The sequence below is a fragment of the Kogia breviceps genome, chromosome 2 (genome assembly GCF_026419965.1).
Source record: "Kogia breviceps isolate mKogBre1 chromosome 2, mKogBre1 haplotype 1, whole genome shotgun sequence".
NCBI classification, from domain to species: Eukaryota; Metazoa; Chordata; class Mammalia; order Artiodactyla; family Physeteridae; genus Kogia; species Kogia breviceps.
Window position 1 is genome coordinate 170,173,495 of NC_081311.1, and position 25,440 is coordinate 170,198,934.

Here is a 25,440-nt window from a genome sequence, read left to right on the forward strand (position 1 = left end):
GAAATTTTTGGTGGTTCAGTTTCGGATAAAGGGTGAATGTTCTTGGAAAGTTTGCACTTAATCAGAAAAGTTATTTTTGAATTATGGTCTTCGAGTAATTGCTGGGCTTTTAGATTTGGAAATATATTCTTACCAGGTATTGTCCACTCATTGCTCTGAGATTTGGGTTAATAATTTTATCACTTAATAATTTTTTCCTCCTCTTCAGTTCTTACACACTTGCACATATTTAGTTTCACTTCTACTGTGAGCACTGCACCCCCAAATTAAAGCTGAATTCACTCCAACCTCAAGTTCTAACTGGGTCAGGTTTGTTAATAATCAAGCCCAGTTTAATCATCTTTTTCATAAAATTGATCTGGGTTTCAAGAACGTAATGAAACCAGAACATGGGGGAGTTTAGAATATAGTCGGGTCTCAATTTGCCTGCTCTTTGAAAACCACAGTGTGGTTTCAACCCATCTAAACTTGGATAGTTTAATTGAAAAAAATAGTGAATGGAAAATCCCACCAACCAATGGACTATAATAGCGCCCTTCTAAGGACAATAACCCAGAGGGAAATGTTATTTTTCTTGTTAGGTTTGTCAGTAAAGTGATAGATATTCCAAAATAAATGTATCAGAATTTATGAGTGCTGATCGCTTTAGAAAGTGACCTTGGACATCCAATCAGCCATTATTTAATATAAATAATCAAGAAGCTATCTTGATCAGTTTATTTCATCTGTGTTCTCAAATGTCTCACCTCACCTTCAGACTCTGTTTTACCTCACTCCTAAAATTCTCAGTCTTTCACTGAATGAGGCCTAGCATTAGTAATTATCCAAGAGTTGGATCCAAAGAAGTTTTGACTATTGGGCTTATACCTTGGGAAATAGTCACTAGGCTCTCTCCATAGTCAGGCAAGACCCAGCTTTCTTCCAAGTCCCTTTGTCTGGATCTCAGGACTGAGTTTGTCCTTTGAGACTTCTGACTGTCTTGCTCTGTCTTGACCTTTCCCTGAGGCCAGAAACTTTCTGTCTTGGGACCTGGGACTCATTAGTCTGTGGGGAAACCTTCTGAATGAAGAAGTATCCAGTTACTATCTACCTGGATTCCTACTTTTTGTGTTTTACTCACCGTATACAATCTTTCCCTTGGTCTTCAGTACTGCTACTTGTGCCTTGTGAAGGTTTGGAATAACCCCTCATCTGATCCCCCAGGGGCCTGAAGCTTACCTGCAGTCCAGCACTAGTGATGGGTAATGAGAGAATCAACCATCCTCCCCATCTCCACATGACTTGTGTGGCAGGATAATATCTCCTGCTCAAATCCAAGATGTGATAGCTCATCCTTTGTTCTAGTGATGCCACCATTACTGAAAATGTTCTTGATATTGAAAAGCCTGTAGCACAAGCCTTCCAACATTTTCAAAGGCAGCAGTTATTTGTTGTCTGAATATGAATATGGTATTTTTCCCTCAACAGTTTCTTCATTAACTGAGAGACCTTGGTGACCAAACCAGGTGTTTCCACTTTTGTATCAAAACCAAAATATAATAGTAAAGTAACAAGACACGGAATGTTTTTTCTCCACCACAAAAGTGAGAATAATTTCAAAAGAGGCATCCCAGGGATGTCTTGAACAATGACAGTGTCACTGGAAAAATATAGTCTTCCAAGATGGCATATCTGATGAACTACCACCATCTGGACTTGCAGTTTTATGCTCATATCCAGCTGAAGATGAAGCAATTGAATCTTTCATAGCTCAGAGCTTGTTTTTTGTTCGTTTTGTTTTGTTTTCCCAGCTATAATGAGCTGTGGGGAGCTAGTCATCCTCACATTTCCTTGGGATTCTCCTTGTGACACAGTGACGATGTCTCCTCTAATGTTACTGTGTAACCTAAGTGTGGATAACTAAAAGAACTCCCTGTGCTAAAGAAAGCTGAGTCTCTTCTTTTCCCCTTGCCTCTTTCTGCCAAAGAGGCTGGCATGGTTGAGGGCCTTAGACTACACTCTCATAGCATAAAGGGAAAAGTATCAAGTAGGAATATAATTTTGACATAGAGAAATTGGCCAGGGAATTTCTAAAATTGCTTAGGATTGGTCCTTTAATTTTCTGTCCTTGTTATGCTCAAGAGCATGTCTAATTTATGTTACTGAATATGGGAATTTCTAGAAATTCTCTGATACCTGATTCTGACATTTTTACTCCTTGACACCTGAAGTCCACCTTAAATGGCAGGTCATCTGTTTGAATGACCAGCTTGGTGTATCTTGTGTAGTTTCTATAAAGTTAGAAACCAAGGACGTGCATTCAGAGAATGGAAAGTTTTCAGTGGGATGTGAAGCCAGGCTTATCTATCTGCCTGTGAGGATCAGTTTCTCCTTGTCACAGCCAGTAAGAGATGGACCTTAAACTTAAGATTCCCACATTCAGCATCTCAATGAATTAAGACCTGAAGAGTTCAGACTACATTTAATAAACTCCCTCTTCTAAAATTTAGCCCACTAATGTCTTTCTCCTATGTTGGTCACATAATCCATTTATTTGCATGTCTAATTAACCATGCCCATAAACATTATGTATCTTTGGGGAAAGGAATGTGTTTCTTAATGTGTACAGTATTTTTCATAGTATTCTCGGAAAATTAACACAAGAAATGCTTTTAGATTATTGTGATGGTGAAGGGTAGCTGATGGCACAATATGTTGCGCTGGAGCAATTCTTCTTTGGTCGATATTTTAGAAACTGGAGTTCTTATGTAGACTTATCTTGAATTTCAAATCCCTACATGAAAAGGAAGCTATATCCATATCTTATCTCCTTTAAGCTTTTTACAAAAATAAGAATGCTAAAGTTCTGATAACTTGGCATACACTTAGTGCTCTATAAACATTAACAAGACTTTTAATTTTTATTGTTTGTAATATCTTATCTGTTTTTCTGACCACAAATAGCACCTGTACATTCATAAAAATGGAAAATAGAGGTAGATGAAATAAGAAAAAAATTCTGTGTAATCACCATTAGCATGTTGCTGTATAAAATTCTGCATGTATTTTCACTTTATTTTTACAAAATGGATCATATTCTAAATACAATTTTCTAACCTGTTTTTGCCACTTACATATCATGAAAGTTAGAGATTCTTCCTAATTGGGCCTCCTCATTTTCATAGATGAGAAAATTAAACTCTAGTGAAATTATATGACTAAAGTGGTTTCCACTTAGGTAGCATCAAAGCCACATCTATAACTCCAAACTCTTAAACCCCATGCCACCATTTAATGCATTTTATCTCTTATATACCATAACTAAAGTCTGACTCCATAAGTTGGAAATAGGGAGCATGAGAAAGTCTTTATCTTCCCGTAATTTGTTTTATCTTGGCTGAATGTTTGCTGGGAAACACAGTGGGAAAGATTAACTAACTCAGAACTTATTAAAAATATTTTATAGAAAATAATTTGTGAATTTTATTGCTTGGTTTTCAATCTTTAAAGCTTCAAATTGAGGCCTCTCTGCCAGAGCAACTGGTTTTGTGACATGAAATCTTGGTACATCCCAAAGTGCTATAAATCTTAAAACTTTATTATCTAAGCCAGTGTCAATAGAAATGTGGTTAAATCTAAGTAAGATTTTCCTGACTTTTAAGCTAGTGAGTTAAGAAAACCATTTATACTGTGGTAATTTGAGTTAAAGACTTTAAAAAAAGTTTCTAGGAATCAGTCTTATCAATTACTATCCATTTTATTTGCTAAATTTAGTACTAGAGTGACATTATCTGTACATTCTTTGTATAAAAACATCTAACAGAGCATCTTTTTTGGGGTTTTGTGGTATTGAGAGCTTTCTGGAATTTTATGAAAGTTCCACCCAAAATCAAAACCAGTGTTCTCTGATTGCTGATTAATTCTTTCAGGTAGGTCAGAATTGATACTTTTTTGAAAATATGCAAACTATCTTTCATTTAAAGTTTCTGTTTTAATAAATGCTGGAAAGGGTGTGGAGAAAGGGAACCCTCCTGCACTGTAAGTGGGAATGTAATTTGATACAGCCACTATGGAGAACAGTATGGAGATTCCTTAAAAAATGAAAAATAGAACTACCATATGACCCAGCAATCCTGCTACTGGGTATATACCCTGGGAAAACCATAATTCAAAGAGACACATGTACCACATTGTTCATTGCAGCACTATTTACAATAACCAGGACATGGTTACAAGCTAAATGTCCAACAGACAAATGGATTAAGAAGATGTGGCACATATATACAATGGAATATTACTCAGCCATAAAAAGGAACGAAACTGAGTTATTTGTAGTGAGGTGGATGGACCTAGAGTCTGTCATACAGAGTGAAGTAAGTCAGAAAGAGAAAAGCAAATACCGTATGCTAATGCATATATATGGAATCTAGAAGAATGGTACTGATGAACCAGTGGTAGGGCAGGAATAAAGATGCAGATGTTGAGAACAGACTTGAGGACACAGGGCGGAAGGGGAGGCTGGAACATAGTGAGAGAGTAGCAATGACATACATACACTACCAAATGTGAAACAGATGGCTGGTGGGAAGCTGCCGCATAGCATGGGGAGATCAGCTCTGTGCTTTGTGACTACCTAGAGGGGTGGGATAGGGAGGGTGGGAGGGAGGCGCAAGAGGGAGGAGATATGGAGATATATGTATATGTATAGCTGATTCACTTTGTTATAAAGCAGAAACTAACACACCATTGTAAAGCAATTATACTCCAATAAAGATGTATTAAAAAAGAAGTTTCTGTTTTGCCTTCCTCTGCTCCATCCATTTGTCTCTCATTTCTCTTCTTCTTCTTTCTTTTCATCTTCCTCTTTACTCCCATTCTCTTAAAAATCCTGAGGATGTTTCCCCAAGTTTTTCTTTGCTATAAGAGATTTTGAAGTCAATCAATATGTTCAGATTATACAAATGGCATTCACTTACGTAGACATTTTATGATGCTGGTTAAAAGAAGGCCTGGATATCTAGAGAGCAAGCCAGAGAATTGGGAAATGAGTTATTTTCTCAATTGAAAAGAATGGTTCCAAATGATGAGAAAAAAAATGTACTTAACAATATTTATCACCATAAACTTGGTTACTGAATTTAACCTATAAATCAAGATCATAAACTCCAGTAGCAAACACTTAATATTTATAAGTCATAACTTCCTTTAGCTCTTTTTTATATTGTGAGTCAAAAATTCCTAACAAATTCATTTGGTTTTAAGCACACATCCATCTCTCTTATCCAGAGAGTGAAATGCAGGGGAGATAGTTGACTGATGCTTCTTGACCTGCTTATATCTGGGAAGGACAGGAAAAAAAATGTTTCTGGTATTTTCTACTTGTCAGCATTTCTCAACCAATGTAAAAAAATGACCAGAAACGGCAAGAACTTTATGTGATCAGACTGAATTTAAATAATGTTGAGAAATAACAAAAACACAAGAAATGGATTCCTCAGGGTTTTAAAGGCAACTTCATTGCTGTAACATGATTCTCTTAGATGAGTACAGAAACTGGACTCTACACATGTGCCAGACAAAACCTAAAGACCCTGGGTTTTAGTCATGGTGTATCACCCTTGCTGCCTTCAACAGGTCCTGATGTGACCAAGTAAGTGCAATTATTTAGCTTCCTACTCATGGATGAAGCTCTGGGCCAGAGAGTTTCCTCTTGGAGCATAATCCATGAACAAGAGCCTGCTAACGAAAGCTGCTAAATGTAACCAGCTGCTTCTAAATTATTTTCTCCTAAAGCATGCTGGAATAATACAGTTCACTGAGCCAAAGTTTCCTGCCATGGCCTCCCTCTATCTCAATTAGTTTTTCTACAGCCAAGTAACCTATTAGAAAATTGTGCCCAGGAGAAGGCAGAGCCAAATGATCCATATTTTAGATTCTGGTTGGTAATGGTTCAGTGTGATGTGTGGTCAGAATTGTAGGTGATGAGGAATAACCAGAATCTTTCTCCCTTGCCTCAGCCAGATAATGACATGTTTACCAGTTCGTCCCTTTTACTCTCGGAAAGAAGCAAAATTGGCTATGTGTTTTGTCCAGATTACATTCAGAGAAGAACAAAAAAGTATGACCATATCAATGATATGCTTTTTAAGGTGGTAAATGCCACCTGAATCCAATGGCATGACCATATATTTGTGTGTGTGTATGGTAAACGTAAACATAACATAAAATTTACCATTTTAAACATTTTAAAGTGTATGATTCAGGTATTTATACATTCACTATGTTGCACAACTATCACTACTGTCTAGTTCAAGAACATTTTCATCACCCCCAAAAGAAATCCTATACCCATCAAGCAGTCATTCTTCATTTCCTTATTCTCCCCGCTGTCCCTGGCCATCCATAGACTGCTTGCTGTCTCTGTGGACTTGGCTATTTTGGATATTTCATATAAGTAGAATTATATAACATATGGCCTTTTGTGTATGATTTCTTTTGCTCAGCATAATGTTTTCAAGGTTCATCCATGTTGCGGCATGCATCAGTACTTCATTCCTTTTTATGGCTGAATAATATTCAGTTGTATGGATATACCTCATTTTGTTTATCCATTCATCAGTTGATGAACACTTGGGTTGTTTTGGCTATTGTGATTAGTGTTGCCATAAGACCATGATTTTTTTTTTTTTTTTACTTATATAAAATCTGATTTGATGATTTGTGTTTTTGGGTACCCACGCCCCACCAGGAAGTTGGGTGGGCCTGGGTTTCAAGTTGCAAACTAGCAGGAAATTAGAGTCAGAAGCCCTGTTAATTTAATAGGGCTTGGGAAGATGGGGAATGATGGTGAAGGCATGAGAAGAGAATTAAACTAGAGTTAGGGACTTTGGGGCTCTCATCTTGGTTCTGCCACTAACAGGACGTGCATGTAATTTGGGGTAGATCAGTCTGCCTCCCTGGGCCTTTGTTTACCATCTATAAAATGGGAGAGCAGAACTCACATTTCCTCTAGGATTCAGTGCCTGCAACAAGCTGTGCAAACCCATGGTGTTCCTTTTCATCTAACACACCTTGTTCCACCATCATAGTTGCTATCACTCACACTGCAAAGGACTAAAGATGCTCCTTTTCTGTACTCAAGGTGTGAATATAACAGTTTCCTTTGAACTGGATGTGTGGAGGAGGTCATGGCCCGAAATCATAAATGCTGCAGTAGCAGCAGGGCTTGAAATAACACAGCTCAAAATATGAAAACAGTGATTGTCTCTGTCACCAAGGATCTGAAATAAGTGCTTCAGGCTGAGATTACCCAGCCACAAATATCATGGGAGAAATGGGTTCCATTAAATGTTTGACAGTTCCAATGTCCACTATTTATAGCTAGCAACTATTTGGGTGTCGGGTGGGTTATTCAGCATTAAAAACAATTTTGAGTCATACTCCAAGGTTTCTTCCTCTTTCACTGAGGCAAGTAAACAGTGACTTATGCAGTTTCTTCTTTTGTAAAATGGAAATGATACGGGGCCATCTCAACTTGTCCTAAATGGGAATCAGGCAGGCTCTTGAGTACCATTCAGGTGAAGAGAGCTGGGGTGCAGCATCATAGGTTAAATATTGGACTATTTATCCGTCCCTTTCTGTCTATTTGTCCTTGATGATGAAGGAATAAGGACTAGATGTGTGATCCTGGGCAAGTCAATTTACTTCTCAGCATCGGTTATCCAATCTATAAAAGTATCACCTATTGATATTTTGAAAACTTCTATTCTTGGTTTTTGATAAAGTCACTTACCTAAAATATTCAAGGCTGGCTGTGTTGCAACAGGGGTGAAGGATTAAGGATAAAACACAATTAACTTTAATTGTACTTTTTAGGTGTGAGAGGCTAAGAAGATTGAGAGATAATCAGTGATGATAATGGCTGAAACCAGAAATATGAGATCATTATCCATAAATGGAGGTAAGATATTCAAAAGCACTCAATCATACAAAGTAAGGAGCATGGGTAATTAGAACATAGATTCCCCCTTCACATTACTTTGTGACGGCTGTAATCACAGTTGACTTTGTCATTTATTCATTCAAAAATATTTGTCTTCATCTCTGCATAAGTAAAGCTCTGATAGGTGAGGATTAACCTTCAGCTGAAGCAGCCCCTGCATTTCATTTTGTCATCCAGACCACCAAATAAAGCTTTGCTTCCCTGACAACAGTTTCCACTTTCCCCCCAGCGAGGGGACAATGTAGACTAAAAAGCCAGCAGGAATCTACTCTATTTCCCCGCTAAGCGACTGGCAGAAAGTCCACAGCTCAGAACCGTCCATTTTTACCTGACTTTATGATGTAGATTACAGTTTCCTAGGGACTGAAAATTCACCTACCACATTTATTTAAGTAAGTTCTTGCCCAGCCCATATTTTCACCCTTTAATGGTAATGAAGCTAAAATTTCTTTCCAGTCACTTTGCATATCATTTCCTTTCTCTTTAACTCTCTTTCACAGTGAGATGATTGTTAGATCCTTCTTTAGCAATCACTTTGGTAGATGATCTTCTTTTTCCTTTGAAGTCGATTTTGAAAGGAGATGTACTGTGATGAGCTAATTAGCATAAAAACACAGAGTATATAACCTTAATTAGGCATGATTATAGGCTCAACGTAATGGGATGTCCTGAAACTGCACGCTATGCAAATATTAGACTTTTCATTCTTCCCGTTACATCTGAAACCATCAAGCAAAGGATGTTTTGCAGTATGTACCACAGTCAATGCCAGGTGCAAATCTTTCAACAAAAGGTGTTTTTTTTTTTTTTTTTTTTTGGTTGGGGGGTGGTGGTGGTGTACCAGTTAGGGAAGGTTCAGAAAAAATAAAAACCTTTTTTTTTTTTTTGCGGTATGCAGGCCTCTCACTGTTGTGGCCTTTCCCGTTGCGGAGCACAGGCTCTGGACGCGCAGGCCTAGCGGCCATGGCTCACAGGCTTACTTGCTCCGCGGCATGTGGGATCTTCCCGGACCAGGGCACGAACCCGTGTCTCCTGCATTGGCAGGCGGATTCTCAACCACTGAGCCACCAGGGAAGCCCCTCAAGATGAGCTTTCAGAGGAGTTTTACAATTAAGTAAAACAACACAGTTACCCTACCTAACCCATATCTCCTCTGGAATTCTGAAGGCACTTCACTCTAGGCATCATTGTGAATTATGCAAATCTTGAGAGATCTTTCAAATCCAGTAACCACTAAGAGTACTACAAAACCAGTCTGGGGTTTAGTCAAACTAGTAGGATATAGGAAGATGGTGAGGAAATGAAATCACAGTGAATCCCCGAACCCTAATTTTAGCCAATTATTTTCATTTCCTTTACCACCAACCTTTCTTTTCTAATTGGAGTGGTAAAAGTAAATAACAAAATTGATTTTCCCCTTCCTACCCTGAAATGAAAACATCCAAGGATGCAGTACCCTTAGACATTTAAATATTCAACCACTGAATAATTGAGAGCCCACAATGGAGAAATCTTAGATTATGTCTACCGTTGTGAGTTTTCAGACTCAATCAGGTAGCAAATAATAAGCTATTTGGTTCCAGATACCAATAGAGACACTGACAGCAGCAGAAATTCAATAAATGTGTGAGTTTTAGAAAAGAAAGTAGCTGATGTTAGTCTAATATACCATCCATTCACTAGCGCTGATAATGAAAGAAGGCTTTATATAACAGCTGAATTTTTTTTTTTTTTTTTTTTCGGTACGTGGGCCTCTCAGTGCTGTGGCCTCTCCCGTTGCGGAGCACAGGCTCCGGACGCGCAGGCTCAGCGGCCATGGCTCACGGGCCCAGCCGCTCCACGGCATGTGGGATCTTCCCGGACCGGGGCACGAATCCGTGTCCCCTGTATCAGCAGGTGGACTCTCAACCACTGCGCCACCAGGGAAGCCCATAACAGCTGAATTTTGAAATCCAGAGTTTTCTCTGTATTTGATAGATGAGTTAACGTTTACTGGGCACGTACTATATTCTAGGTCCAGTTTTCAACAATTTATTGGCATAGTTGAATGCCAATAACCATCATTACAATAACCCTATAAGATGGTTATATAACTAGCCATATTTTACAAATGAGATAGCTGGGGATCAGGGAAGTTCGAAAACCTCACCCAGGATACATCTAGTAAGCAGTGGAGTCAGGATTTGAACTCAAGTCTGTCTGACTCCAGCCATGCTCTTAAGCACTGTGCTGGGCTCCTTGGTGTCTGTCAGTCCTCTGATGGAATCCTTACTCATTCGTACTTCTCCCAGAGCTGGAAATGAGATGCAAGAGACAGAAAAACTGTGGAGAACAAAATTGAAATGCAGAAATCCTCCACCATCTGTTACGTACAAAGGAGGTCCTGGTTAGTTGCTAGGCGTGGCGTGAGGGTGCAAGATGGAATTATCAATAGAATTTGAAATAAGGGAGACAGAATTGCACACAACTGTAATAAATACAAACCGGTATGACATGCCATATTATTACTGCACATGACATAATAGGGGATAAGAAGTACTGGGTGGGATGAGACCAGGATTTAAATCCAGCTTTCACCACATACTAGCTGAGGGACTGGGTCAATCAGAGACTCTACAGGAAACAGGTGGGTCAAATAAGAGACTCAGCGAAAGGACTACAGTTGACCCTTGAACAATGTAGGAGTTTGGGAAAATCTACAAATAATTTAGAGTCAACATTTGGTATCCATGGTTCCTCCATATCTTCTGCTGGTGCCTCAAATCAGCTGATCCCTCCAGGAAGCTGACCTGCCTGAGAACCCAATCCTCTGTGTGGGTCTGTCTCCCACATGGAGAACAGCTGTGAGGGAAGGGGATGGAGAATAACCTTGAACAAGTCACCTCCTCTCTCTAAATTTCAGTTTGCTTATCTGTACTATAGTGCCTACCATATTAATAGTGGCCTTATAATTTCTGCTTTCTTTCTTTTTTTTTTTTTTTTTTGTGGTACGCGGGCCTCTCACTGTTGTGGCCTCTCCCGTTGCGGAGCACAGGCTCCGGACGCACAGGCTCAGTGGCCATGGCTCACAGGCCCAGCCGCTCCGCGGCACGTGGGATCTTCCCGGACCGGGGCACGAACCCGTGTCTCCTGCATCGGCAGGCGGATTCTCAACCACTGCGCCACCAGGGAAGCCCTAATTTCTACTTTCAACTTTTGATTTTGAAAATTTTCAGTCTTACAAAGAATTTATAAGAAAAGTATTAGGCACACAGTGATATAACCACCTAGATTCTCCAGTTGTTAACATTTTGTCACTGTTGTTCTATTATTATTATTCTTTCTCTCTGCTGACACAAACATATACACATATTTTTGCTGAACCATTTGAGAGTTATTTGCCAACATCCTGAGACTTTATCCCTAAATATTTAAGCAAATATCACCCCCAAACAAAGACATTTCCCTACATAACCCCAATAAGATAATACTCAGCAAATTTAAAATTAATGCAATGCTATTATCAAATATAGTCTGTATTCAAATTTGCCCAAGTATCTCAACAATACGCTTTATAGTTGATTTTTTTCAATCAAGGATTACACATTGGATTTTGTTGTCATGCCTCCTTAATCGCCTTTAATCTACAACAGTTTTTCAGGTTTTTTTATTTTTTAATCTTTCATGATATTAAGACCAGTTTTGAAGGCCAGTTGTTTTGCAGAATGTTCCCACTATGGGTTTTTCTAGTTGTTTTTTTTCATAATTAGATTCAGCTTAAGCAGTTTTGGCAATAATACTACAGAGATGTGTTCTTCTCAGGGTATTGCATCTGGACTTGGTATCAGAATGCCCATCATAGGTGATCTTCAGTTTGATCACTTGGTTAAGGCAGTGTGTGCTACATTTATCCATTATTTTCTCCCCTTTGTAATTAACAAGTCATCTATGGGATGATATATGTGAATACATCTTTTTCACCAACATTCTTTCACTCAGTGGTTTTTACAACTGTTGTTTGGCAGAAATAGTTTCATAAAAGTATAATTAGGGGAGCTGGTAAGAGTTCTTTACAAGTTTCTACTACGACCCTCATCTCTTTTTATGCTAAACTGTTTTCATTCATTTATCTATTGAAACGTTTATAGTGTGCTCATCGTGTGCCTTAGCACTGTGGAATTTTTACCTGTGGCTTCATGGTTGCCTAAGCTAATATCTTTACCTTGGCTCTTGCTCCTGTGCTCCAGATCCACATTGGCAATTGCTTTTGAGGGTCTCCACGTTACCATCTATGGATACCTTAAAGTCAACATGCCCGAATGGAACTCATCATCTTCACTTCCTGATCTGCTCTTCTTCTATTTTCTATTCCAGTAAATTACACTTCTGTTTTCTCAGTGACTGTAATAAAAAGGACTCCTAGTTACTGAGCAGCCAGCCTCCGTAATAGGTCTTTTAGATACTTTACATGCATTATTTCATGAAATCCTTGCAATAGAATTGCAGCTATTTTCTGAAGGTCATTGGGGCCTGAGCCCCAGAGAAACAGCTAGCAAGTCTTCAGGCTAGGATTCAAATCCAGTTCTCTTTGGCTTCAAAGCCTTTGCTTTAGTATAGTGATTAACAGCATCATTGGCTTCAAATCTGGCTCTCCTACCAACGATGGGGGATTAGATAAGCCTCCTTAACTCTCAGTGCTTTGGTTTTCTCCTCTAAAAATTGGGAAAGCCAATCATCCCCGCCTTGTAGGATGGTTCGGAGACTTGAATAAGGTAAAACTTGACAAACATTTGAACAATTCCTGGCAGCACCAAGCCATGAATCTGGTGTCACCCTAAACTCCTCCATCCACTCACTACTTGAGGATTAGTCCCCTTAGGGACCTTGTCACCACTGCTGTCATTGCCTTAGTTTAGACCTGGAGTTGGCAAACTATGGCCGGGAGGCCAAATCCAGCCTCCACCTGTTTTTGTAAATAATGTTTTTAAAAATTGAGGTATGATTGACATTAGAAATAAGGTTTTATTGGAACACAGCCATGCCCATTCATTAACATATTTTTTGTGATTGCTTTCACCTTACCACAGCAGCATTGAGTAGTGGCCGCAGAGACCACTCTGTCTGGCCTGCAAAGCCCAATATATTTACGGTCTGACCCTTTCCAGAAAACAGTTTGCCAGTGCCTGGTTGCCCGTGGTATTGCAATCGTCTCCTTCCTGGTTTGCCTGGTTATATCTTCTTCCTCCTTGAACTCATCCTCACCACCCCGCCTCCTGTGCTGGGGGAGTTTCCCTAAAACGTGCACTTAATCATGCCTGTTTGCTCCTTAGGGTGCATTGAAGACTAAGAACCTAGTCTTACACGTACTGGTGATCCCCATACTAGGCTTGTTCTCTGGCTGTAATGAATGCTTTACGCCCTTTCTAGCCTGGCACACGCTGTTTTTCTGGTCTGAATACCCGCCCCTTCCCCCTTGTCCTTAACAATAAGTTCAGCATTTGCTTCTCTGAGAAGCGCTTTCTGACTTCCACAGGCTGAACCAACGGCTTCTGCCCCTTTATGGCTTCGGCAATACTTCAACTTCAGCACTTACCCACAATTTCATGATCATGGGTTTAAATGCCTGCCTTGTGACTGCTGTGGCTTCCTCCCAAGATTAGGGACGTACATTTTTCACTTTTGTATCTCCAGTGCCCAGACTGGGATCTGGCCCTTAGTAAGTGTCCATTAAGTTGTTACTGCCTGCTGGCATTTCAGGTGGGGTTTGAAGGCTTACATAAGGAGCTTGAAGAGCATGGGAAAGAGGCAGGTCAGGAGAGGGGTGACACCTTAGCTAACACCTGGAGGACCAAACAAGATAACGGGAGGGAGAAGGCAGTAGGAACAGTGCTGGTTAAGCTGATGAAAGCTGAAAGAGGTGTGCTGGAGAGCTGATGAGCAGAGAAAAGGAGCATGTGAGGGGATGCTGGAAGATAGTCTAAGAAGAGAGGCGTCAGGCCCGTACTCTACACAGCCTCCTTTGCTGTGCTGAGGAGTCTGGACAAGGGAAGCCATGAAGGGCTGCAGGAAGCAAACACCATACTGTCTGCTTGTGTGTCGGTCTTCTGGAAGTCCTTTGAGGCATTGACTACATTTTTGTTTTGTCGTCATTCAGTCCTACACGCACACAATTTCTGACATATCATAGGCTCTCAATACACGTGTCTTTCATCATTGAAATATAAGAAAACTCCCCAGTTTTAAGAGTGGCGTAGTCTCCGGTGCTTAGTATTTGCTTAGAGGATGAACATTTGCTCTGTCTGCGACTTTCATAAATTTAAGAACTTCAGTCATATTTCACCTCAGTCCTTGGATTTTCTGCTTGAAAACTTCCCATTAGGAAAAAAAAAAGTCTATTCTCTGATGGAAAGTTTGAATTTCTTGGATCTTTTTCATTGACTTTTTCTTCTTCAATGCTGTTTTGTCTTTGTTGAGTTAAGGCTTTCAAGAGCACCAGAATTCCTCCCTAATCTGCAAAACCAGAGGCAGATCAATTTATTTCTTGTGATTTTGGTATTTTCTCTTAACAGAAGTCTTAAATGGAGCTAGGAGAAATAAACTCTGATTTGCAAAGCATGCCGAAGATGGTGCCTCACAGGTGGAATGCAAAGCTTTTATTAACGATGCCCAGACTAATTCTGTCTTCAGCACAAGGGCTCAGAGAGCCAGCAACTTAGCAAGTTTTTTTTTTGGGGGGGGGCGGTCAATGAAATAAATTGGGTCGTAAAATATGCCTAGACAATTGGATAAAACTGGGACTTAGGGGGACTCCTGCACTCCAGGAAATTCTCCAAGTCTCCACTTATCCTCAAAATGAACAAGAAGCTTCAGTTTCAAATTGAGTGTATTTTCCATCCATGGATTGGCTTGTTTTGTTCAGTTTTACTTTGAGTATTTGAGGTTATCTTTTCGACGTAACAGCTAAACCCACGGCTTCCTTTCTCGTAAAACCAAAACAAAAAGGCTAGAAATTCAGGTGCCTTCTGTGTGTGCACATGTGTAGTACATACCTGGGATCAAAGCCAGCTATATAAAGTCCTTGATTCTGTGTGGGTTCAAACACATTTCAAAGCTTCAGGATCCTGAAAGTTTTTGCTCTGCTTCCTGAAGACCTGAACACCGCTCCCATAAAGCCATGGCTTGCTTTGGATTCCAGAGTCATGGAGCTCGGCTGGACCTGGCTTCTAGAACCTGGCCCTGTACTGCCCTGTTTTCTCTTCTCTTCATCCCCGTTTTCTCTAAAGGTGAGTGAGGCTATTGGAGCATGGAGGTGGAGGAGGTGTTTCTCCCACCTGGGTTTCATTCCTTTTAGCAGTCAAAGGCAGTGATTTATAGCAAATCCAGAAGCTAAAGGTGAGACTCCAATCTCCTGGCGTGGGCAGCTCTGTATTCCAAGGCAGGCAGGGGACAGCTGGCAGCAGCAAATCAGCAGAGACACAGCTCTTAGCAGTTTGCTGGGCATGGAGTGGGAGCTTAATGAATACATGTGAGTTGGTCTGGGAGACATGAGCAATTTCAGACACTTCTATAAGATTAGAAGAAAATACTGCAAAGTTAAGCGATTTAAGAGAGAAAAGATAACCACCATCCTAAATCCATTTGGGCTTGGAATCAGGGTTAGCTCAAGATTTCCCTTTTTAAAGAACACTGATTTAGGCAAATTATGGGAAGTTTCTTTCCTACCCAATTCAAGGTTTAAGGTCCTCTGATTCACTTTTATAAACGGATTAGCCTGCTTGTTTAAACTTTCAGCATTCTTTACTCAATGCAGGGTTTTAAGGTCCTCTTAATCAACTCTATAGTTAGCTAATTATTTTTAAAAATGAAAGCAATTCAAGTAGTAAAACAAAAAAAAAAAAGAAAGGAAGAATGAATGAAAGAAAGAACAAAAGAATGAAAGAAAGAGCCATAGGTCTGTTTGACATAAAATACTTAATTGCTGCCTGACTTATCTCTGGACTTTAGGTGCAGATTCCCAGTTTTCAGGTGAAATAGAGCTCTTTAGAGGTTGATACCTGGTCTGTTACAATGGTGTAAAATGGTGACCATTTTACCAGAAGATGAATTTCAACCTTCTCTCCCTCTAGACCTTCTCGGTTGAAAAACCATGTGGTTTATACAAAGTAGGTGCTCAAAAGATATTTGATGATTAATTTTTACAGTATAAGAAATATTCATACACATTTTCTTATTTTACATCTTTTGAACATGTAAAGTTAAATACCAGAGAAATATAATCAAATTTATTTTTAAGAAAATTTATCTCAACCTGTAACTGGGATCCTCCCACGGTGGATATTGGAAAATTGTGTAACCAGATTTAGTGGTGATAATTGGGAGCTTGCCTCGGGGGAGGGCAGGAAACTTGGTCTTCTTTAAGCTTAGAGTCAACACAACAAATGGGCAGGATATAATGATTAATGCACAAAAAACCTTTAATACAGGGCCGAATTTGATTAAGTACTGCAGTGGAGTTATAATAGTACAAAGGATGCTCAGAGGGCATCTCTGATAGACAGAAAGGAGGGTTGGGAAAGAAAACTACTGTCTAGTCAACAGGGCTGCTGGATTAACCATGGTAATGGCTGCTGCCATATTGTTCTCTCTTCTGAGGACACAGGTTGTCTACTACAGGTGCTTGGGGGAAAGGGCTAATGTTTTCGGAATAAAGTGATTTATACACAGGAAGAGGTGTCCTGGAAGCTCAGATTGGAGTGGTAAGCTGGGATCAGATTATGGAGACAGCGAACGTTTTTGTAATCAGTGGTATATAAGGCATGAAAGGGTTTGAACAGAATGAGTGACATGGTTCAATCCAAGTTTTGAGTGTCACTTGTGTGATTGATTGACTGGAGAGGGGCGCAGTTAGTTACAGGAAAGTAATTTGTCATGAAGCCACCATTTTTTAGATGATGTGAGCCCTTTTGTATGGAGAGCTGACCTCCCTTCTCCTGTAGAAGCCAGAGGGAAAAGAACAAAGGAACACAAGGTGTTCAAGTGAAGGAGAGAGGGCGGTGGAAGAGGTGACGACAGTGGCAGGGGAAGCCCGTAGAAGTGAACAGCAGGGTTGCCTCAGCCTACAGAGGAAATGACCCGGTGCCCTCGGCTCGGTGGCTTCCTTCATCAAGCAGCATCCCTCATTCTCTGGTAATAATGCAGGGAAGAGGGCGGCCGGCACCGTGAGCCAAGGCTCAGCTCCTCGTGGGCGATTGAGGTTCAGGGCCAGATCAATGTGGGCAGAGGTTATTAAGGTATACTTTGAGGGATAAAGCAAGACTCTCTACCTCAGCCTCCAGACTCTCCCCTACTACTCTTATAGGTCCTACAGCTCTATCATAACCTTAGGATACCAGAGTGGGAAGGCACTCTGATGTCATCTGATCTAATCCCCTCTTTTGCATGTGAGGGAAAAACAAAGCCAACGGGGGAGGCATGGCTTTCCCCAAATCACCTATTTCATGGTAGTAGCCAGCCCTTCTGTTTGTCACATCAGTGTTCTTCGTGCCACAACCAACTGCCTTCAAGGCACTGTTTTCCAATAAGGAAGCACCTTCATGGAGAGTAACTGGAAGACAGTGGAGAGATGGAGGGGGTGCTGGCGTGGGTGGAGAAGGAAAGGGGTAGGGGAGGGTGATGGGTTTGTTGATGGGGGAAGAGAAAGGCTGACAGTTGAAACTGGAGCGGACCATCAAAGATCAACTTTGCCCAGCCCGAGGGTTTTGCCTGGACCTGGTCATGGGCGAGCATGAGTTCACTGAGTTCCCTTCGGTTTTCCTGCTTTAGGGGTGCACGTGGCCCAGCCCGCAGTGGTGCTGGCCAGCAGTCGGGGTGTTGCCAGCTTCGTGTGTGAATATGGGTCATCAGGCAAAGCCGCCGAGGTCCGGGTGACGGTGTTGAGGAAGGCAGGCGGCCAGCTGAACGAAGTCTGCGCCGCGACCTACATGGTGGAGGATGAGCTGACCTTCCTGGAGGATTCCACTTGCACTGGCACCTCCAGTGGGAACAAAGTGAACCTCACCATCCAAGGGCTGAGGGCCACGGACACCGGGCTCTACATCTGCAAGGTGGAGCTCATGTACCCGCCTCCCTACTATGTAGGCATGGGCAATGGAACCCAAATTTACGTCATTGGTGAGCATCGCTGACGACGCCTTTTGCATTGCTGTCTCTTCTTTGTGTGCAAGTAGCTTTGCTCCTTGATTTCAGGTCGTTCATGTTTAGGATAGTGGGAATTCTCTTTAAGAGTTCTCTGGCATACTGCATGGAAGTCCTGGTCGGTATGGGTGGCGAGGCAAACGGCATTCTGTTTAGAAAATAAAATGAGCTGGAGAAGGTGTTTTTCCTCCCGGCAGGTTGGGGCACTCACACTGGAGTGATACCCAGCATGAAATTTGGCCTTGGCCTTTAATCTGAAACTCCTGGCAAAGTAGCCCCAACAGTCAGGCTTACCTGGGGTCCAGCGAGTCCAATTAGGGGTAGACATCAAGGTCTGGAAGCTTGAACTTTTTCCTTCTCTCACCAATGGGGGGAGTACCGCCCTAGAATTTAGAAAGCATCTCAGGGAAGCTCTGCTTTGTTCTCTGTTTCAGATCCAGAACCATGCCCGGATTCTGATTTCCTCCTCTGGATCCTGGCAGCAGTTAGTTCAGGGTTGTTTTTCTACAGCTTCCTCATCACAGCCGTTTCTTTGAGCAAAATGGTGAGTGCAGTGCCGACAACACACCATCCTTGGTCAGGATACCTTTAGTGATAAAAACTGGCCAAATGATGCTGTTGAGTCGAGTTTTCTTGAGATGAAGCAATACATGAAGAAGAGGAAGGACAGTGGTAAAGAACACACTAGAACCCTTGGCATTGGCCTTTGAGGTTTCAGGATGACTAATATTTTATATGAGTGTGTTTGACATTGAATGTTTGTGTGCTTTTGCACAGGGTTTCATTTTGAGTAGCTCAACAACATGGGGCAGCTGTTTTGCTCTTTATCTTCATGACAATTGTACTTAAGTTAATAACCCTGAAACATAAGATTAGACTGGGCAAAATGCTGCTGGAGAAGACCACAGGGGTGGTTAATGTCCCTCTACTTTACCTGGAAGGAGTTTCTCTGTGCCACCCTACTTGAGCCTTCCTTGACCAAGCTGTAGGCGTCCACATAACACATGCCCAGGGCTCCCTGTTACCCAGTCTGCTTGACTGGCAAGCCTTACGCTCTTCTCCAGCCCAGTAAATGAGAACCCAGTTTTCATTTACTACAGTTGTTATAGAAGAAGCAGAGGTATGGAATCCGGACTTCTGTCAAGTTCTGACTGTTGCTTGCAACCTCCTTTGCCTGAGGCTGGCTTTGCCATCACAAACTTCTCCCTCCCCTTCCTCTCTCCCTCCCTTTCTCTTCCACTCCCTTACTCCCTCCCTCTCTCCCTCCTGTACCCCTACACTCTATTGCAAGATCCTCTACTCAATCTGTTGCTGTAGTTTCTTTCTACCTCATTTGCTACAAAGTGCCACACTAACTAGTAGACTAGACCTCATTTTACTGAGGTGCTAAGAACTGGGAACTAATGTGGACCGAGAAAAAAGTAATACAGAGTATGTGGGGAGTAGAGATGAGACATACTGCTTGCAAAGAGAATAATTGAAGTTTATTATCTTATCAAGCTCATCCCCTCACAAACAAGATCCAGTCAATTATCATAGGCATTTTGGGTGTTCTTTCTAAAGCTTTCTTGAAGTATTTTTCTGCTATCTCCCAGTCAGGGAAACTGGTATCTATCTTAAGTCAATAGCACAGAGCTATCTACCCGAAATGAATTTTAATAGGTGAATCAAGAAAATCTCCTGGAGCTTATAATTCTGTATGGTGTGAACATCTATTTCTCAGTGGGGTAGGGACCCAATATTTGTTGAATCCTATTATAGTTAGAAGTGGCTTCTGTATCCCTCAGTACTAATTACTGTTTCTTTTTATGTTTGGCAGCTAAAGAAAAGAAGCCCTCTTACTACAGGGGTCTATGTGAAAATGCCCCCAACAGAGCCAGAATGTGAAAAGCAATTTCAGCCTTATTTCATTCCCATCAATTGAGAGACCATTATGAAGAAAAAAGACTATTTTCCAATTTGTAAGAGCTGAGGCAATTCTAACTTTTTGCTATCCAGCTATTTTTGTTTGTTTGTGTATTTTGGGGGATTCATCTCTCTTTAATATAAAGCAGGATGCAGAACCCAAATTAAGCGTACTACAATTTAAAACAAAGGAGCAGAAAAACAGAGCTGGGCTGGTTCTGTCACATCTGATCCAATTTTAGTAAAAGCATCACTTGGGAGCAATATGGGGATGCAGCATTACAATGTGGAGTCAAGGACATAAATTAGGGAATGGTACAGTCCCAAGAAAGCAAAGGAAGATGTAAGAATGAGGATGGTATTGTATACATCTTGTATTTACCTGTGAGAAGTTTATAGCTGAAATGACGTTTTCAAGTAAAATTTTTATGCTGTGTTATTTTTCTTAACAAATATATAATTACATAAAGACTTAAAAAATACTCACATGGCTATATTTTAGCCAGTGATTCCAAAGGTTGTATTGTAACAATATGTATTTTTTATTTGATAGTATATTTTTTATTTGATAGTGCATGGGGGCCACATGTGCTTTTGTGTATTTGCTGGTAGTTTGAGTATAAACACTATATGGCTGTGTCTTCCCACCATGGGTTCAGGGGAAGTTCTGTGGAGAGACTCAGGACACTAATACACCAGGTAGAGTACAAGGTCACTTGCCAACTGGCTTGGAAACTGGATAAGGTCATAACTGATTCTTGCAGACATGTTGGGCTGAATTGGTGTTGACATGGGCTTTGGGCTTTTATGCCAACTCCTTCCACTGGTTTGCAAGGAAGCCAAAGCTGGTGGTATCTGAGTTAACTTGATAGAGCACCATCATCGTCGAGAAAATGGCTCATTTCAGGAGTCTTGTGGGTATGAACCTCAAGGAAGCTCCAGTTCCATGGGGGCCCCAATTCCTTACACATGGTTAATGCCACAGACAGAAAAAAGCAGCAGATGGCAGAACAGGATGCAAAGGCCTCTGAAAACTAACACTGTTGGTGTTTTTTAACTTGATATTTTCCATGAAAATGCAACAACATGTATAATATTTTTAATTAAATAAAAATCTGTGGTGGTCGTTTTCCAGAGTTGTTTTTGACATTCCTTATATGTGAGTATTGTGTTTGAGTTTATTTTTGATTGATTCATTTAGCAGTTGGTTGAGTCTCCAATATTAGGAATACTGAGAACAAATTGAAAAAACCCAAAAGGGCAAATAATGCTTCATGAATCAGCCCTTTACCTGCAAGCCATTCTTGGAAGGAATTCATCCTCTGTCCTTTTGATTGCTTCCCCACTGTTTGGGATATGAAGTGAGCTACCACAGCTACAGCAGCCCTTGATAAATCACACAGCGTTCTCTTTAGCACAGGTTCTTTACCCCCTCTTTCTTACCCAGACCTTTCCCAGCTCTACTCGAGCACTGATTACAGTTGCCATGGCAACCCCAGTGTTGTCAACCGTAGTCCTTGCAGCCATTTTGCTCTGCTTCTGTGGTGAACGGAGCTTTCCCTTGCGGCTTCCAGAGGGATTCTTTCACAAATGTGAGGAACACACCCTCTCTGTGATTCTTGGTTAACCAGTATGTAGCCTCAGCCTGCTTGGTTTCCACTTAAGTTTTCTCATTCTTGACCTCCACATCCTGTTGTTGTTTTGTGCAACGATTCTCAGGGTGGCCAGGGATCACCTATAATTGAATCAACTGGGTCACTTCCTAAAAATGCTGATTCAACCGCTTAACCTCAGATGCACTGAATCAGAACCTTTGGGCGATGGGGCCAGGAGTTTGCTCTCCCAACAGCCTCCTCAGTGTTTCTTAGACCCTTCAGGTTTGGAGGATTGCTGTTTAGGCAGCTCTCTCTCTCTCTCTTGCTCACTAAAACTCTCTCTTTTTTTGCAAGCAAGTGCTAACAAACAAATGAGAGAGCACATAGTGAGCATTCCAGAAAGATGTGTTAAATAAAAAGGAATAGGTCTTCCAAATATGGTAATGGCACTTATCTAGAATAAGCTCCTACTATGCAGAAGACTGTTTCTCTTGATTTCTTGGTCTTTGGTTGGAAGCCATGAAGAAACACACAGTTTATGAGGCCCAATGGAGAGTCTGATACCATTTCTGCTCCTCCAAATGTCTTTAGAGAGATCATTCTTCTCCATAGTTGATGGAAGATCTAAATGACAGAGGACCTTAGGCAAGGGATCTCTCGGGCATCTTTCAGACACCATTAGACAATGGACTACTTTACATAAGCTTAATATCTCCTCTACTATTATATGAAATTCTACCATTAGCTATTCATTGAGTTAAGCATTGCCAACTTCACTCAGTCTCAATTTTGAAGACATATTAATAAAATACTCTTTGGCTCCAAAGAGTTTCTCCTATGGTAGAAGAAATAGGTAAGAAAGACTGTGACCTGAAAGGGTGGAAAGCAAATATGGGGTAAGGGTGTCTGGGGACCAAAGGAAAGCCTTTTCTAATCCCTAACTTGTTTATGAGGGTAGATCCATTGTCTGCAATACTCAGAGAGAAGCACTGCCCTCAAATCAGAGGACCAATGGCTTTATGGCCTTCCAACCTTTATCACCATCACTATCTCTGGGATCAAGGTCTTGGGGAAGCCCCAAGACTCCCATCATCATCAAATGAGGCTTGGTCCACTGTGGCTGAGAGGGAAGGGGTCCACTGTGCCCCTCCTCCTGGAACCACTAGTCTCAGGTAGGAATGTGGAGACAAGAGGAGCAAGAGAGCGCCACCAGGGGTTGCCTGGGTCAACCCCAACTCTTACCAGTTCCCAGCACATACCTCTGCTCATCTCCCTTATTCCAATATAGTACTCTCATTTCTGCCACTTCCTGTTTCCCTATTCATCACCCCCAAATATCTTTATCCCTCATTTTTGCAACCATAAACACTCATTTCAAATTCTGCCTCGTCCATTGGATGTGCTGACACTTCAAGCCTACATGGATTTTGCTCTTCTGTTTCGCAGCTATAATCAGTTTCGTCTCTAATAATTTCAGATGCGTATGTCTTTTCTCCCTAGCTTGGATGGAAACTTCTCCAAAATAGGCATCACCACAGCTTTAGTCACACAATAGATGCTCAAATAAGTGTACTGGAGAGTTGGGGAGCTAGGACATCTGGGACAATGAGAGGGACATGTCTTCTATGCAGAACATGGCTGTGCTTCTGTAGGTGGCTTCAAGCCTAATCTCCTTCCTCTTTGACCAAGAGAATTATGTGTAGGTCAATCTGTTTCTCAGCTTAAACCTTTAAGACTTGAATGTGAGTTCCCTCAGGCTCCCTTGCCCCAGGCATTCTACTTTTATCTCAATCTAATCTTCCAATATTTTTTGTGGGGGGAGGGAGATGAATTCTCATTTTTATTTTCTGTTTTTTGAACTGTGGGTTGCTGCTAAAACTGACTATATTTTTATACTGAGTCTGTACCTTCTTCTGTCTCCACAGTTGATACACACTTACTTTACTTGGGACCAAAACTTGCAAACTGTTGATGTCACTGTGCTGTTAATTGGAGCAAAGCCAGTTGGGAAGGTTAAGAATTTATACACTTAAGTTATTGTTTTTGGATTTCTCAAAGTGAAGGAGAAGCTGGCTTTCTCTGGAAAGCTATTCCTATGGTTTTACTTCTCTTTTGCACCTGGTTAGAGCAATGATTTAGGCGGCTTAGAGACCTTGTTTGATTTTATAAATTTGTTTTTCTCAGCTCAGGTCAATTTTCTTTGTTCAGAACAGAAAGATAACACATCCTATTGGTGGAGACGGAGGAAAGGTTCTTTACTTCCTCTTTTATGTGTCCTTGTCTACAGGCTGGGATAGGAGTTAATAGGTAGGTTTGCCAGATTCAGCCAAAAGAAAAAAAAAACCAAAAAACCCCCAAACCCCAAAACAGGATGCCCTGTGTTTGATCTGATAACCTTATCAGCAGGAAACTTCGTACCTTAATATGGTATGAATAAAAAGTGTTCTGGAGACCCCTCCCCAGGGGTTTCTGGGCAGGAACAGCCTGAGACCGGGGCTGCTGTTTCAGTACTAACACAATCTCCTGTTCTCACTCCTGGGCACATGTTGGACGGATGCTCAGTATCTCTGGGGGCTAATGGGTCCTACAAAGGTGGCAGTTACTTATCTACTAAATTTTTTTCTTAGAGGTCAACTCACTTTGTTCCGTACGGTGAGGAGTCTGACATTCAGACCATTCTTGGAAATCTTTGCTTTCATGGGTGGACTCTATTACAGCTGTTCTTACACTGATTGTGCACAATAATTATCTGGAACATTTGGAAAAAATGTGGATTGAGGTGCCTCAGATCCAGAGCTTCTCATTTATAAGATCTGAGGCAGGCCCTGAGGGATTTTAATTCTTCAGTGAGTCTTTGAGATCTTACTCTCAGATGCCCTGGTCTAACTCAGGATCCTACCGTCACAGATGATTAGGACTGGAGAAAGGACCTTGGAAATTGTTTTCACATTTTAGAAGAAAACGAGGCTCAGAGACATTAGGAAACTTGTCCAAAGTCACAAAGTCTGAGAAGACAGGTCTGTAGATTTCCACATCTGGGCTATGCTGTGGGTGACACTTTGAGCCTTTCTGCTCAGGGACTGTCCTTTTTAATCTGCTTCTGGAACAACACTGCCATCACCCCAGGCTACCTCTAGAAAACCTGTTTCTCCTCTCACCTCCACCCCAGCTGCTCTGTTAAGTCTCAGTGTGACCATTACTACTCTTTCCTGCCTGATGTTAGCTCCATCTTTTCTATCTCTGCCTTAACCTTCCGGGGCCCTAGCAAGAGGGTCTCGGGTGATCCTCAGCAACCCAGCAGAAGGATGCAGCAGAAGAGAAGACAAAACAACTGCTGCCAACCTTCTGTCAGCAAAGCCTACTGTGCCCTGAGAAAGCTTCTCAATTCTGCTGGAAGTCATGGAGCAACCCAGTGAAAGGATACATGTTCTTTTTTTTAAAATCACATGCCATCAGGTTACCATAGCAACCAACCTTGTTTTACAAACATGATATTAGTCACCCAAAGTGATGTTATCTATTCGAACAAAAAGAGGAGGCTCTCTCTGGGAGAAATTGTAGGAGATACATTTCAGGAGGTGACTTCAAATTGTAGAACGCAATGAAAGTGATGTCTCACAAACTACACTTTTCTGAGGACATTGACTTTTTTTTCTTGCTTCACCTTGACAGCATTTTAGTTTGTTTTGTAGCCATCCCATTGTTATTTTCTTCAATGGGTTGAACACGAGCCTTGCTTTCCTTCCTTGTAGTTAACTGCAAGTCAGACATAGTCTTTAGTCTTCC

General features: G+C 41.2%; 1 protein-coding gene across 2 annotated transcripts; it reads left to right on the forward strand.

The window, feature by feature from the left end:
• The first annotated feature begins 15,134 nt into the window (after nt 1-15,134).
• CTLA4 (cytotoxic T-lymphocyte associated protein 4) lies at nt 15,135-20,078 on the forward strand. Of its 2 annotated transcripts, XM_059053499.1 has the most exons (4): nt 15,135-15,243; nt 17,783-18,130; nt 18,589-18,698; nt 19,974-20,078. In XM_059053499.1, the coding sequence occupies exons 1-4, from the start codon at nt 15,135-15,137 to the stop codon at nt 20,076-20,078; spliced, it is 672 nt and encodes a 223-aa protein (XP_058909482.1). The 2 variants fall into 2 exon arrangements, with proteins under 2 accessions (XP_058909482.1, XP_058909483.1); XM_059053500.1 differs by lacking the exon at nt 18,589-18,698 and having other exon boundaries at nt 19,974-20,041.
• Nucleotides 20,079-25,440: the final 5,362 nt, after the last annotated feature.

Excerpts from the sequence above, each read along its gene's own strand:
- CTLA4 (XM_059053499.1), top strand. The coding sequence starts at position 15,135 with ATGGCTTGCTTTGGATTCCAGAGTCATGGAGCTCGGCTGGACCTGGCT. Across the intron at positions 15,244-17,782 it reads CATCCCCGTTTTCTCTAAAG|GGGTGCACGTGGCCCAGCCC; the intron begins GTGAGTGAGGCT and ends TTCCTGCTTTAG. Across the intron at positions 18,131-18,588 it reads AACCCAAATTTACGTCATTG|ATCCAGAACCATGCCCGGAT; the intron begins GTGAGCATCGCT and ends TCTCTGTTTCAG.